This window comes from Idiotropiscis lumnitzeri, chromosome 18 (assembly GCF_059441095.1).
Source record: "Idiotropiscis lumnitzeri isolate Australia: NSW breed Sydney's pygmy pipehorse chromosome 18, RoL_Ilum_1.0, whole genome shotgun sequence".
Taxonomy (NCBI): domain Eukaryota; kingdom Metazoa; phylum Chordata; class Actinopteri; order Syngnathiformes; family Syngnathidae; genus Idiotropiscis; species Idiotropiscis lumnitzeri.
The window spans coordinates 2,292,019-2,307,700 of NC_142408.1; the positions used below are offsets into that span (position 1 = coordinate 2,292,019).

The 15,682-nt window shown below is 39.9% G+C and overlaps 3 protein-coding genes and 1 pseudogene across 4 annotated transcripts; 2 read left to right on the forward strand and 2 right to left on the reverse strand.

Annotated features, from left to right (window-relative positions):
• Window positions 1-250: 250 nt before the first annotated feature.
• On the reverse strand, window positions 251-637 carry LOC148318939 (histone H2A-like). The gene has a single exon (XM_088281491.1). It carries the CDS (start codon window positions 635-637, stop codon window positions 251-253), a length of 387 nt encoding a protein of 128 aa, XP_088137617.1.
• Window positions 638-4,855: 4,218 nt separating this feature from the next.
• LOC148318940 (uncharacterized) lies at window positions 4,856-8,159 on the forward strand. The gene is made up of 2 exons (XM_088281480.1): window positions 4,856-5,321; window positions 6,356-8,159. Exons 1-2 carry the CDS (start codon window positions 5,192-5,194, stop codon window positions 7,873-7,875), a joined length of 1,650 nt encoding a protein of 549 aa, XP_088137606.1. The 5' UTR covers window positions 4,856-5,191; the 3' UTR covers window positions 7,876-8,159.
• A 762-nt stretch (window positions 8,160-8,921) lies between these two features.
• On the forward strand, window positions 8,922-11,064 carry LOC148318941 (uncharacterized; annotated as a pseudogene). Its single transcript, XR_015839762.1, has 2 exons — window positions 8,922-9,391; window positions 9,786-11,064. The product of XR_015839762.1 is annotated as an uncharacterized LOC148318941 (transcript).
• A 419-nt stretch (window positions 11,065-11,483) lies between these two features.
• LOC148318942 (uncharacterized) lies at window positions 11,484-14,073 on the reverse strand. Its single transcript, XM_088281481.1, has 2 exons — window positions 13,601-14,073; window positions 11,484-13,073 (listed from the first exon to the last, which is right to left on the reverse strand). The coding sequence occupies exons 1-2, from the start codon at window positions 13,722-13,724 to the stop codon at window positions 11,917-11,919; spliced, it is 1,281 nt and encodes a 426-aa protein (XP_088137607.1). The 5' UTR covers window positions 13,725-14,073; the 3' UTR covers window positions 11,484-11,916.
• Window positions 14,074-15,682: the final 1,609 nt, after the last annotated feature.

The window sequence follows — 15,682 nt, forward strand, 5'->3', positions numbered from 1 at the left end:
TATTGCTTATTTTGGTCCCAAAAAATACAGTGTCAATTACAGACTCTTCATTTTGCTCGGAGAATGTAAGTAAGAATAAAGACAAGCTCTCCCTCTCATTTTCGTCATGAGGGCCAGATGACTAATCTAGGGGGTATCGTTGGAAATGAGCATATAAGAAAAATCATTTTCATTTCTAAATAGAAAGCTCTTTAAGGATAAAAGTGCTTGGCTCTTAAAAGAGCCATTTTGGGTGTTTCGTCGGCAATTTTTACTTGGACTTGGCGGCTTTTTCGGTCTTTTTGGGGAGAAGAACAGCCTGAATGTTTGGCAACACACCGCCCTGAGCGATGGTCACTCCGCCCAGAAGTTTGTTGAGCTCCTCATCGTTGCGGACGGCCAACTGCAGATGACGTGGGATGATTCTGGTCTTCTTATTGTCGCGGGCAGCGTTGCCGGCCAACTCTAGAATCTCAGCAGTCAGGTACTCGAGTACGGCCGCCAAGTAGACGGGGGCGCCTGCACCAACGCGCTGGGCGTAGTTGCCTTTGCGGAGCAGTCTGTGGACACGACCGACTGGGAATTGAAGTCCGGCACGGGAGGAACGTGTCTTGGCCTTGGCTCTGGCCTTGCCGCCGGTTTTACCTCTTCCGCTCATCTTGCTTGTTCGTTTTGTCAGTGGTGGAGACTCGACGAAATTATGCTCATCCGCGGAACAAGTCCGGCTTTAATAGCTGCGGATTGCGCGGGACGATTGACTTGGACCAACCAGAAAAGAGTCTTTCAGCGCGCGCGCGGGGGCTTTGAATTATGGCGGTCAGTTTGAACAGAAGTCCCCCAATTGGCAGCGAGCCTTTTTTGTTGGAGGGGGGGGGGTTTTCTTACGGGCGGGGTTGACCCTCCAGCACACTAACCAAGATGCGCCGGTTTGACTTTTTTAAACAACTTTATTTGCGATATCATTTTGCTCTAAAGAATAATAATTATATTCCAAGGCCGGCAAAGTTTGACAAGCAAACTCATAGTTTGATATAATAAATATTTATTAACGTCAGATGTCTCCTGTAATTCATATCATTTCCATTCCCTTGTTTATACAACAAACATTACACTTTTGTAAAATGTTTTTCCCATTGGCAAATTTCTAAGTATAGTAGTCACAAAAATCGTTAAAACTTGTTTTTTTTTAAGAAATAACTACAGGTGATAAAAGACATCATGGAACATAATGAAAAAAGAATGATTTTCGGCCGAACGTCGAGTGTACTATTAAAAGCAACACAATCGAAATGTGGAATGGTGTTCTTTTAGCCAATCAAAGACTGGCGCTAGCGCAGTGCTATTTGCATCAGAGAACTGTGGATCACTTGTCTCTGCTTGTTTTCACTCATTCAGACCTATTTGCTTATTTCAAATCAAGCTCGTTGCCCGACCCTGTGAGATATTAAAAGCAAACGAAACCATTAATTGAAATGGAACCACTTTAACAAGTAATTCAGAATAAGTATGATTGTACGTTTATTGACTTTGATAAAGGGTGTTATTATGTTCTAACGAGTTACGTTGGTTTGTTCCCTCGTTAAACTGCATTTCATAGAGCATTCTCCAGATGAGTTAATAATTGAACATTGAAATTTGTATGCTTACAAGGTATTTGCTTGCAATTCGCGTATATACGTCATATTGAAATTTGTCCAAATGGTTTGCCATACATTATGCGTTCTACTCGTACTTCCGCATACGTTTTTTACGTAACCATATGCGTGTCACTAGCATAGAACGTTGAGAAATCTAGACGCCGTAGGTCCATTTATTAGAGCAAAACATATTTGTTTAAATGTTGGGTTCCCATTTAAATTGTTTTTGTGCACTTTGAATCTTTTTGAGCTTCGTGTAGATAATTTGTTATTTTAGCTTCTTATATTTTGTCTTAGCTTGCTAGCCGCTAACAAAGGAGACGCGTTTGTTGTGTTTTGTAAACACATGGCTCAGTAAAAATCAAGGTGATCGGAAAGTACTGTTATTATCGTTTGAACAAAAATGTTTACAAGAACCAAAATAAAGAACCAGGAGGTACTTAGTGGAGGAAAAGAGGCGATCGAGCGACACGGAGCAGGTTTGTTCACTTCTTACTCTCACTTCTTTAGTCAAGACATTCCGTCTGCAACTGTTCATTTTTCAGTGGAATCCTAATTACGTCACTGGATGACATTAGGTTTACCCACATCCAATAATATCTACTATGTGGATGTGGTGGTCTTCTTCCATCATTGTGTTGGTCCCATTTCAGCAGGTTTGGTGTAAAAATGTTATGGCAAATGCTGCATTATGAGATGAAACAGCTTACTTGGAAAACGAATGCAAGATTTTTCCTTCTTTTATTTCTTCTTTGTAAAATAACTACCAACCAAGTAAACAATAAATAATTTGGTAAGCTTTCTTTGATAGTTCATGCAAGTACAGAATTGATTGTGTGTGTCACAAATATTATTTGAGATTTCTGTATGGAAGAATTAATGAACGGGCATTTCCGGTAACAACGTGACGTGCACTTTGCCCAGTCGACACCAGGGGGCAGTGTTGCATGAAATATCAACCTCCATCAATTAAATGATATTCCACAAATTCAGTCTTAATCAGAATATGGTGTTTGGACTGTAACTTGTGCTTTTAATATGAGTGTAAATATAAACAAAACATTAGATCGAAGTCACAACAGACTTGACTCCACCGGTTTGTTTTTTCATGTTCTACAGAGTTTAGTGAAACATGCCTTCATTCTGAGCCGCAGCAGGAGCCAGTCTCTGACATTAAAGAGGAGAAGGACTTGGAGCCTCTTCAAGTTAAAGCGGAGGAGCGGCAGCAACCCCTCAACATAAAACATGAAGAGCAGCAGACACCATGCATTAAAGAGGAAGAAGATTTCACAGAGTTGCCAGTGACTGGTGCCTATTTGAAGACTGAAGATGAAGGTCAATATGAAGAGAACGGATTGGCCGAGCATCCAAGCGGCAGATCAAGACAACAAGTGAAAACAGAAGATGATGAAAACCAATGTGGAGGATCGCGAGCAGACAGCCTCTTAGCTCCAATATCAGATCGCGACGACACGTCGCACTCTCCTCACACTGGTGACTATGAAGACGACGACAGTAATGATGATGAACAGTCTGAAGGTGATATGACTCGCCACACTGACAACAAACAAGGGAAATGTTCTCAGTGTGGGAAAACCTGTCCATACGAGTCTCTTTTGAAAAGGCATATGATATTCTACGCTGGACCAAAAACTTTTGCTTGCTCACACTGCAGACAAACATTCTCTCAGAAAGAATACTCAGATACACACACAAGAGAGAAACGTTTTGACTGCTCAGTTTGCGGTAAAACATTCTCCTCAAAGGCATATGTCAAATTTCACACACAAACCCACACGGGTGAGAAAACATTTGCCTGCTCAGTTTGTGGTCGAAGATTTTTTCAAAAAGTACACTTGATATCACACACAAGGATGCACACAGGAGAGAAACCTTTTGCGTGCTCCTTTTGCGAGCAAAAATTCTCTACCAAAGGAAATTTAAGAATTCACATGAGAATTCACACTGGAGAGAAACCTTTTGTGTGTTCAGTCTGCGGTCAAAAGTTCTCAGAGAGCCGCGTTTTGACAACACACATGAGAACACACACCGGAGAGAAACCTTTTGCCTGCTTGAATTGTGATAAAAGCTTCTCGACCAAGACAAACTTAAAAACGCACACAAGAACACACACCGGTGAGAAACCTTTTGCCTGCTTGGTTTGCAGTCAAAGATTCTCGGAGAAGCGAACTTTGACGACACACACAAGGACACACACTGGAGAGAAACCGTTTGCGTGCTTAGAATGTGGTAAAAGATTCTCTCAGAAAGGAAACTTAAAGCGACACACAAGAGCGCATAGTGGAGAGAAACCTGATGCCTGCTGATTGTGCGGCAAAAGATTCCCAAGAAATGTAACAAACACAACACACTTGTTTGTGATTAAAAAAAAAAAAGCTACCCGGATCAATCAAACGTTAAATGGAATTTTAGGTCATTAAAGTCAAAGATATGACTTTAAACATGCAATCTTGAATCGTGTTTACCTTCTCGTATTATATCTGCCTGCTTGTATTCTGTACCTTTTGGAAAGCCTCATTTGGGCAAGTATTGAGAGCAATATATGTGGTCTGTCCATTTTTGGTGATGTACATATCAATTAAATGATTTATTGACATATACTGGAGCAATGTTGACTTTTGGTAAAAAGTGTAAATATGTAAATGAATCCTGAATACAATTTCCAAATAGTGATGTAATTCAATTCAACATTAGATGAAATTTCTCTATTATTATGACTTGAAATTCCAACAAGTCAGCACCCACACCCCAATAAAATAAAAATCAAATTTTTTGTGTTACATTTTCCTAATGGAAGAACATAGCATTGTGTTGTATCAAACATACTGTAAAGAAGTAAATGGATGAAAGTGTATCAGAGACTGTGGCTCTCCTTGCCCAAATGCGGGGGCATTGCAATAGCTTGACACCGCCCCCCCAACCACACACACGCACACACACTTCAATTTTACAGAGACTCATCTGAAGACCAGTCTTAAGGCAAGGCAAGGCGACTTTATTTATGTAGTCCATTTCATATACAAGTTAAAACAATGTGATTTGCCTAATTAAAAGTAAAATTAAAAGCTAATGCAAACAAAATACCTAACGTCATTAAAAAAGAACACAAATACAATATAGATTCACTCAAATAAATTAAATAGAGAAAGAGAGAGCGATTCGCTCTCTTATAATCAAAGTTTGTCCAAGTGGATTTGCCGTAGATCTCGTGTAGGAACTATGTCACCCGACGTATTTTTTTTTTTTAACTTGTCTCCACGCGCATCACTAAATAATGCTTCCCCAATCAATACTGTACGTACTGAAGCCTGGACGCAGTATATTCAAATATATTTCTTTGAAAGAATGCGTTATTCTTTAAAGCGTGTCGGGTTAAACTCGTCTTGGCGCTCCTTTGAAGCTTTGGGGCCTTGGTTAGCTTAGCTTCGTGTAGCTTAGCTTTCATTAGCTTAGCTTAGCTTATCTTGCTAGCCGCTAACAAAGGCGACACGTTTGTTATCCACACGTTCACTCAGAAGAGATCAAGTGTGATCGTAAAGTGTCGCGATTGTCGTATGAAAATGTGCGCAAAAAAGACAGTAAAGTGTGAGGAGGAACTTTGTGGAACGAAAGAGGAGACCGAGCGACAACGTCAAGTGCTGGACGCGGTTGTCAGGAGGCCTCCAGTTGTGTTAGGCGCTGCAGGTGTGGTAACTTTTTGTTCTCATTTTTTTCTAGTCAATGCTTTGTCTCTAACGAAATTCCTGTGTTTATTTTGCTAACTTCCCCTCATCCGGGAACTCCATGAAGTTACGTTTAATATAATATTGTTCGAATCCAATAGTGTGCAATATGTGATGGTGTGTCCTCGTAATTTTAAGTTTTTGTATACTAACCATCTAAGAAAGCGTTTGACTCTTTGAAAATAAAAATTATCTTAAAAGTAGTACAGTGGAATTTAGTTAAAACCAAAAAATCGGAATGATGTAAAATTAAGAAGTCGGTTTGAGTCCTACTTAAGGACCAGTTGCCCACCTATGGTGGTCGTTGAAGACCAGTTCTCCAACCTTGATTGTGTTTCTCTAGCTTGATTGGAAAGGGTTATGCCTCAAAGTCATTTGACGAGTGTGTTTACCTTGATAAAACCATTTACAGCAGTTGTACACAAGTAACATTGGCCTCATTACTTATGACATAAAATTCTAAAACTTAATCATTTATTCTTAAATATATATGATGACAATTACAGATAAGGACCCATCATTTCAAATTTTGACTTTTAATTTTTAGATGTTAGTTCATTAATTTTCAGAGCAAGTTTGTTAATGTTTATTAGTTGTTGTTCTTTTAAAAAAGGTTTAGTTTAATTTTTACTTATTTTATTTATTTATTTATTGTGTTTTTTATTAGTTTTACTATTAGTTTTAGTATTATACATACTACAATACAAAAAGGAAACTGTTCGACCTTCCCTCTTCTGAACCCTGTGAGCTCCTGTATGAAATTAATCAACAAAGACGAAGGACATTTTAACTATAATTATAATTTATTTTCGTTGTTTTTATAAGTGTAAGATGTAGGTTCATTTTTTTAAAAGCATTTTTAATTTTTGTATATTTTGTTATGCAAAATGCATTTTCAATTTCACTTATATTTTGTTAGGTTCCATTGACTATGATAACCTTGCTACAGACTTGACTTTATAAATGGTGTACATTTTTTCTTCTTGTGTCCTGCAGATGTCAGTGACAAATATTTTTGTCCTGAGCAGAAGACAGAGTTTCCTGAAATTAAAGAGGAGGCATTGGAGGTCCTACCCATCAAAACGGAGGAGCAGCCGCAGCCGCCATACATTAAAGAAGAGGAAGATTTTACAGAGTTGCCAGTGACGGATGTCCATTTGAAGACTGAAGATGAAAGTCAATTTGGGGAGGAAAACGGAGGGGCGGAGCCTGCAAGCAGCAGCAGCAGCTCAAGTAAACTCATGAAAACAGAAGATGATGGCAACCTCCATGATGGATCACAAGACAAGCTATTAGCGCCGCTTTCCGATAGCGATGACATAGCGTCAGACTCTCCTGACACTGATGATGATGATGATGATGATGATGATGATGATGATTATGATGATGAACAGTCTGAAGATGAGAGGACACGTCACACTGGCAGCAAACACTGGAAATGTTCTCAGTGTACGAAGACTTTCATCTACAAGTCTCTCTGGAAAATGCATATGATTGTCCACACTGGAGAAAAACCTTTTACGTGCTCAGTTTGCGGTCGAAAATTCTCTCAAAAGGGAAGTTTGAGAAGACACACATTAACACATACAGGAAAGAAAGCTTTTGCCTGCTCAGTTTGTGGTCAACAATTCTCTCAAAAAGGAAGTTTAAGAAGACACACAATAACACACACAGGTGAGAAAGCGTTTGCCTGCTCCGTTTGCGGTCTAAGATTCTCTTATCGACACACTTTGACAAATCACACAAGAACACACACTGGTGAGAAAGAATTTGCCTGCTCAGTGTGCGACCGCAGATTCTTTCAAAAGGTACACCTAATATCACACACAAGAACACACACGGGAGAGAAACCTTTTGCGTGTGCATTCTGCGATCTACGATTCTCTGTAAAAGGAAATTTAAGAATACACACAAGAATACACACTGGAGAGAAACCTTTTGCCTGTTCAGTATGCGGACAAAGGTTCTCTGAGAGCCGTGTTTTGACAACACACATGAGAACACACACCGGAGAGAAACCTTTTGCCTGCATGGAGTGTGGCAAAAGCTTCTCCACAAAGGCAAACTTAAAAACACACACTAGAACACATACTGGTGAGAAACCTTTTGCCTGCCTAGTTTGCGGTCAAAGATTCTGTGAACGGCGTACATTGACGACACACACGAGAACGCACACCGGAGAGAGACCTTTCGCCTGCTCACTATGCGGTAAAAGATTTTCTTCGCGGAGATATTTTCAAGCACACACCAGAACACACACTGGTGAGAAACCTTTTGCTTGCTCAGTCTGCGGGCAACGATTCGCTCACCAAGGCAACTTAAACCGTCACACAAAAGCGCACAGTGGAGAGAAACCTTACACCTGCTCAGTGTGTGGCAAAGGCTTTCCAAGAAAAGAAACATTTAGGGCACACACAAAAACACACACTGCATGCTCAGTATGTGGTCAGAATTTCTCTCGAAAGGATCAGGTTAAAAGACACACATGTTCTGGTGAGAGAAACAGAGATCAGTAAAGCTATATATTGAAATTTACATCTATAATATTGAAAGTAATCTCTGTTACTTGAAATAGTTTACATTCTTGTATTCTATCTACTTTATTGTATTTTATCTTTCTGCTTGTATTATATGTATCTTTTTAAAAGCCTCCAGAGGAGAAATGTTGACAAATAGATCTCATGCTAAACCACTTAAGGCAATGTGTCAAGTTTCTCTAATGTTTTTGTGATGCCAATATCAAATAAGTAAAGGCTTGATTTAAACTGGTTGTGAAAAAAACCGACTTTTTGTGATGACATGGAAAAGTGTAACTGTTATCCTGAATAAAATACAATTGTTCAGTGATCCTGAAAAAAAAAATGCAATTTTCCACACAGTGCTAGTAACTTTATTTGGAGCGTCAGCAATCTTCTTGCGGAAATCTCAAATGTCAAAGTATTCTGACCCCATCTGATAAAATGATTGAGTACTTTTCAAGGCAGAAATGCCATTGAAATGCTCTGTTTGCTGCTCCAGCAAACCCTAACTCGACTTTTAAGTTTTGGCGTGTTTCCCTTGTGGCTCAAGAAGTACAAACAAAACAGAGTTAACATGGCCCTACTGAGACAAATTCCCCTCAAGTAATAAAAACCAACGCGTGTAGTCATTAATTCCAAAGCTCTGACCTCATCCAACCTCCACCTGAGGGGAGAGCTGTGCTTATACTTTTTCCAGTGAATAACCGTTCCGTGTTCACATGCTGGAGTTTGGGAAAGACGGACAGAAGGATCAAACGGAGAGTCTTTTCAAAATGTGCCTGGATCATACTGATGACGAGATACGATCTGAAACAGCAAGACTTAAAAAAGAACGTGAACCATCCATGTATTTAAACATTTTGGGAACCCCGTGTATGTGAAAATGGCGACCTCAAGTGGACAATAATTGTACTACAAATCATAACAACTGCACACGTTGGATGGGCTGCGATACTTAGGGTATTTTTGAAACGTAACTTACACGGAAAAAATATATTGCAATATTACATGCTGGAATTGTGTAAATTTGCGGATTGGACAAACAACTTTGCTTTTGTTTTTTAGGCAATCGCGTGTTACTGGCTTGTCAAGTTTGTCCAAGTGGATTTGCCGTACATTGCCAATTGTAGCTTTAGCAACTTGTGCTCACCGTACTTTCGTCACTAAATAAGACTTCCACTTTATCCGTACTGAACGCACGAGGCCTGGATAGTGCGCCCGTCGCTATTATTTTGGAGAATTACATCATCATTAATTCTTCGTATGCGGTTAAACATGTGTCCGTTGATAATTCTCGGCCTTGCTTAGCATAGCTCACTACTTCCAAAGGAGACGTTTGCTGCCAACTCCTAGCGAAGCAGAGATCAAGTGTGAGCGTCAAATGTTGCGGTTACCATGTTTGCAAGAGCGACAGTGAAGGAACCTTGTGAGAAAGAAGAGGAAAACGAGCGACAACGTCAACTTCTGACGGGCGCTGCTTTAAAGAAGTCTCGTAGTTCGTTACATGGAGCAGGTTTGCCGACATTTTGCACTTGTACAGTGCTGCACTTTCTTTTTTAAAATGATTTTCATTTCGCAATTTTGTTTCGCTAAATAAATTTATACTCTACTAATATTTTCAATATCAAGCACTTAAATTATGTACTGTATGGCCTACATCGAAAAAATGGCATAAGTACATCTTTGCGAGATGGGCATAGTTGTATATGCTGATAACAATATATAGCTAAATGTAGTATTTTTACCTTAAAATTACATGAAATTAATGGCGATTTTCTCTGACCGATTCATTTATTTACAAAAAAATACCAAATGGATAAAAGGTCACACCTGGTAGTACCCGGAAGGAATGTTTTCAGTTTCATGAATGTGCTCGTGCTAATTGGAGTGTTGTCTTCTTCCCGCAGACATCAGTGAGAAATATCTTCCTCCTGAGCAGCTGGAGCTGGAGTCGCCTGGCATTAAAGACGAGCATCTTGACATACAAGAGGAGGAGCAGATGCAACTACCCAACATCAAAAAGGAGGAAGAAGAGCACGAGGATAATATCATAGAGTTGCTATTAACTGGTGTCCCATTAAAGAGTGAAGATGAAGGTCACGCTGAAGTGAACGGAGGGGCGGAGCCTTTGAGCAGTCAACGCATGTCAACAGAAGGTGATGATGACCACTGTGGAGGATTGCAAGCAGACAGCCTGTTAGCGCCAATGTCCGATAGTGACGACATGTCGCAATCTCCTGACGATGATGATGATGATGATGATGGTGGTGATCGTGATATGACCCATCACACTGACAACAAACGCTGGAAATGTTCTCAGTGCGGGAAGACATTTGTGTACAAGTCACTTTTGAAAACTCATATGATATCCCACACTGGAGAGAAACCTTTTGTCTGCTCTGATTGCGGAAAAAGATTCTCTCATAAGGGACACTTGAGAACACATGCGAAAACACACACCGGTGATAAACCTTTTGCTTGCTCAGTTTGTGGTCAAAGATTTTCTCAGAATGGTAACTTAAGGACACACATAAGAAAACATACTGGAGAGAAGCCCTTTGGCTGTTCAGTTTGCGACCAAAGCTTCTCTACACATGTGAGCTTGAAAACACACACAAGAACCCATACTGGTGAGAAACCATTTGCCTGCTTAGTTTGTGATCAAAGATTCTCTGAAAGGGCAAACTTGAGGTCACACACAAGAACGCACACGGGGGAGAAGCCTTTTGCCTGTGCATTATGTGGTCAGGGATTCTCTCAGAAGGGAAGCTTAACGATACACATGAGAACCCATACTGGTGAAAAACCTTTTGCCTGCTTAGTTTGCTGTCAAAGATTCTCTGAAAGGGGAACTTTGATCAAACACGCAAGAACACACAGTGGCGAAAAGCCTTTTGCATGCTCAGTTTGTGGTCAACGTTTCTCTCAGAAGGGAAACTTAAACGTACACACGAGAACCCACACTGGTGAGAGCGGTCAAAGATTTTTGAACAAAGAATGTTTATAAGTGTGTGTCAAAATGAAGCTTGCCATAAAAAAATAAGGTGTTTAAGTATTGAAAGTAATTACATTGACATTGTTGAATGCTTTCTTTTTTATAGAGCTTCCTCAATGCATGTCATGCACAAATAAATAAATGATCTGCTTTGACCAAAGTTTTCAATGTATTGAATAAAAAAATCACACCAACATGTATTATTATTCAGGTTTTTTTTTATTGGTTGTAAAAAAATAAAAACACACACAAAACACAAGACATTGACACATTATGCGCCTGTTACATTGAGCTAATTTAACATGCAAAGACAAATGTCAACAAGCAAGCTTCTGCCCTTATTGCTTGAAACTATCATTTGAAATCCTATCCTGTTTAAAATCATAATTACAAATCTTGTCGGTAATTTCAAACCCCAAACCAGGTTTAAAATCCTACTTTGAAACCATAACTCAAGCTCGAGGACCAATTTTAAAATCAGTAACCTAGCACGGCCGCTTTTTATTTTTTTCAAGGGCCGGAATGTGGTCAGGCGCCGACAATTTTAATGAATAAGTCATGAACATAAAATATTTTGTCTTAGAAATGTATTGAATGAGATGTTTTAACATGGTTTGCAAATAATTTTATTCTGTTTTTATTGACATTTTACATTATGTCCCAACTTCAATGGAATTGGGGTTACAAGATTTGAAATAAAATACAATATATTAAATAAAATAAGTCAAGACATCCAACGCACACACTAAAGACCTAACTACATATTAACACAAGGGCTAATTCGCAACACTTGTCCACAAGAGACTTATAAGCAAGCACTTAAGTATACAAGTGGATGATGAAATACAAGAATGTCAATTATTTACAACTACTGTCATTGTGTTATTAAACATGGACATTTAAAATAAAGCAATGATTTCTGCTATTGTCAACCAACACACTAGTGTCGCTTAACCGCATCATTACATTTGAATCTTTTACCACAAACAGAGCAGGCAAAACGTTTTTCACAAAAAAAAAAAGGTCGATAGAGAATTGTTGACTTAAACCGAACAGACAAACGGTTCCTTTCGTGTGTGTGTTATTGCATGTTTTTTTAAGCTGTAACGTGTGGCAAAATTGTGACCACAAATTGAGCAGGGAAAAGGTTTCTCTCCAGTGTGCCTTCTTGTGTGTTTTTTTAAGTGCTGCTGTCTATAGAATCTTTGACCACAAACTGAACAGGGAAAAGGTTTCTCCCCAGTGTGGATCATTGTGTGCACTTTTAAATAACCGTTTGTAGAGAACCTCTTGCCACAAACAGAGCAGGCAAAAGGTTTCGTTCCAGTGTGTGATACTGCATGTTTTTTTAAATTGGCTCGCGTAGAGAAATTGTGACCGCATACTGAGCAGGGAAATGGTTTCTCGCCAGTGTGTCTTGTTGCATGGTTTTTTAAGCTGCAACGAGTAGAGAAACTGTGTCCACAAACCAAGCAGGTGAAAGGTTTCTCACCAGTGTGAGTTCTTTGGTGTTTTTTTAAGTGTTCCTGTCTACAGAATCTTTGACCACATAGTGAACAGGCAAAGGGTTTTTCTCCAGTGTGAATTCTAATGTGTATGTTTAAATAACCCTTCTGAGAGAAACTTTGACCACAAAATGCGCAAGAAAAAGGTTTCTCTCCAGTGTGGATTCTTGTGTGTACTTTTAAATTGCCCCGTAAAGAGAAACTTTGACCACAAACTGAGCAGGGAAAACGTTTCCCACTATGTAATAAAATGTGTTTTTTCAAGTTGGACTCATATCCAAAAGTTTTCCCACACTGAGAACATGTCCACCGTTTGGTGTCAGTGCGACATGTCATATCTTCTTCAGATTCTTCATCGTCATCAGTGTCAGGAGAGTGTGACGTTGTGTCATCACCATCTGATACTGGAGTGAAGCGGCGGTCTGCTGGCGAACCTTCACAGAGCTCGTCATCACCTTCTGTTTTCATGTGCTGACTTGAGCTGCAGCTTGGAGATTCCACCCAGCTGTTCTCCTCATATTGATCATCATCTTCACTTTTCAAAGGGACAGAAGTTACTGGCATCTCTGTGAAATCTTCCTCCTCTTTAATGTTTGGGGAGTCTTCAATGTGAAAGGGCTCCAGATGCTCCTCCTGCTCTTTACTGTCAGGGAACAGCTCCAGCTGCTCAGGACCAGCATTTTCTTCACTGATGTCTGCGGGAAACAAAATACACATGGTTTGGTCAAGTCAGTCTGTTGTGGCTTTTATGTTGTCTATTCGTGATTATATTGAAAGTTATCAGATGGGCGAAACAAGCAAAAAAATTAAAAGTTTAAACATATTAAAAATAGTAACCACAACAAAGTAAAAATCGGTCAAATAAATTTTATACAACAAAAGTGTAAGTAATGGTAATTTCTGACTGATCAAAGACTATCTCCATGTGAGCCCTGCAAAACTCCCTTATTATGACGTCACACTTCCGGGTTTGTCTCTCGACAGAATCTAACTTCGGCAAAACTATTATTTTGTCAAATATACCAAATAAAAACGTTTATTTCGTGCTTTATTGTTTGTATTATGTGTAAAAAAATTGATTTCATTAGCCATTTTCGAAAACGCACCTCACACCTCGTCCTTATATGAGGAATTAAAAAAAAACAGAAGAGGGTGCATCACAAGGAAAAAACTATTGCACATAAACACAGCAATGTCGTTAAAACGTATTGATAAACCAAACCTGCAGTGTTGAAGTCAACTGAAGGCTGCTTGCAAACAGCGTCCAGTAGTTGATGTTGTCGCTCGTTCGCCTCTTGCGCTCCACAAAGCTCCTCCTCGTATTTCACTATCTTTCTTGCACACATTGTCACGCGATGATCACAACACTTAACCTCACATTTGACCTCTGCTGAGCCGATGTGTCGAAACAAACGCGTCTCCTTTGCTAGCGGCTAGCAAGCTAAGCTAAACTAAACAAGGCCGAGAAGATTCAACGAGCCACGAAGTTGTAATAATAATGCGCGACATGAATAAAGTAGTGACAGACGCACACTACCGAGGTTTGAATACGTTCAGTGCGAACCCAGGGCGATTTATTTTAAAGCGCCTGGACTTATGTAAGAGGTAGGGAAGCCTGGAAAGTAGCAGAGTTGCAACGGAATACGTACGGCAAACCACATGGACAAATTGTATTTTCACCAAAACAGGAAGTGACGTCATCATAAACACAGTTGAGTTAGTTGAGTTATAGCATCCTCTAGTGGTGCAATGTGTTATGTGCATCAGATTGGAACTTTCAGTCCTCCATCGTAAGTGATCGTTCATGATAAAATGTATAATTTCTCCAGATGTAAAGTGTTAATGAGTCAATTTGTATGTTTCGGGGAAGGCAGTATTTGCTTTCTTAATTTAAAAAAATCTTTACAAAATTAATTAAAAAAAATAAATAAATAAATAAAAATAGCGCCTTACTAAAAAAATAAATAAATAATAAACTCCTTTTTTCACGGACTGATGTGCCTCCCAACTTTAAAGGCTACCTTCTGCACTTCAAGTCCTCCTCCCCCTTCTGTTGATCTGCTGGCTAAATGACAAGTCAGCTCCATGTTGCTCTGCCAAAGTGTGCCTTTCGTTTTGTGCGCTCCGACCCCCATGCCCGCACTCCCTGAACCCAGCCACCCACACCCCAACCCCACTTGCAGCCTGCTCACTCACAGCTCCAGACTTTGTGTTTGGGGTGAAAGGCACCGTCTCAAATGTCCAATGCATCCACAGCAGCTGCTACAGGACCTCTCTTTTCTTTAGCACAAAGGAGTAAAGAGGTCCAGGGTCCCCATGCACCTTTGTTGGAGGCCCCTCCCCTCGTTTTTCTGCTCTTTGCGTCCATTGAAGAGGGTGCAGAAGTGTTGGCTGCAGCTTTTGTCTGAGTTTTGTTTTGGCGAGTGGAGCTGTGGAGGGGGTGCGCAACAAGCACACTTTGCCTCCTGATGTTTTTCTGCAGCACACACGAACACAGACTCACAACACAAACTCATTATACATGAGTGGATGTTAACGTTTTCATGTTAAAGTGTATGTTAAAGTTAAATTGTGTGTGCGTGTGTGCGTCTGGTTTTGTTTGGCGGGGAATTGATGCAGCTATTGAATATGTCTTTTATTGCAACGGAATAAGAAATTGAGACTGTTGATTCAATTTCAAAGTGTAAATCTCAAGGGAGGGGCAGAGCAATGTTTTTGCAACAGCTGTGTGCGTGCATGCGTGTGTTTTCATGGTAATGATGCAGCATAATATTAGCATAGTTACTAGACGGCCTGTGGCCTAACAATGACATCATTATTGCAAATATATCTCATTCACAAAACTGTACCTAACATTTTGAATAGCCTATTTATAGATTTTTTTCCTGCATGCAAAATCAATTTTATTTCAGCTAACTGTGTCAGCATGTGTGGGGCAGTGATGGGAATTTGTACATTAAATCGACTTTCTTTGATAATTAATTTAATCCTTCAATTAGATTAATGGAGATGCATGGAAGCACACACACACGCACACACGCACACCCACACACGCACACACAGACTGAATGCAGTCCATCAGAACCATCTGCTGCAGCTCTCTTGCACATAGAAAAGATTTGGGGGGAACGAGGGGGGGGTGTAGACTTTACATAGAAAGGACACTTGAGAAGCAGCATGTGGCTGCAGCAGCAGACGTCTTTATGGTCCAGGTTGAGGAAGAGGGCAGATGAGGTTGCTCGGGGTGAAGCGGTGCAGGTGATGTTTGCAAAGTAACAATCTTAGCGAGACGTTGCAGAAAGCT

Excerpts from the sequence above, each read along its gene's own strand:
- LOC148318939 (XM_088281491.1), bottom strand. The coding sequence starts at position 637 with ATGAGCGGAAGAGGTAAAACCGGCGGCAAGGCCAGAGCCAAGGCCAAG.
- LOC148318940 (XM_088281480.1), top strand. The coding sequence starts at position 5,192 with ATGAAAATGTGCGCAAAAAAGACAGTAAAGTGTGAGGAGGAACTTTGT. Across the intron at positions 5,322-6,355 it reads AGTTGTGTTAGGCGCTGCAG|ATGTCAGTGACAAATATTTT; the intron begins GTGTGGTAACTT and ends TGTGTCCTGCAG.
- LOC148318942 (XM_088281481.1), bottom strand. The coding sequence starts at position 13,724 with ATGTGTGCAAGAAAGATAGTGAAATACGAGGAGGAGCTTTGTGGAGCG. Across the intron at positions 13,074-13,600 it reads AGTTGACTTCAACACTGCAG|ACATCAGTGAAGAAAATGCT; the intron begins GTTTGGTTTATC and ends TGTTTCCCGCAG.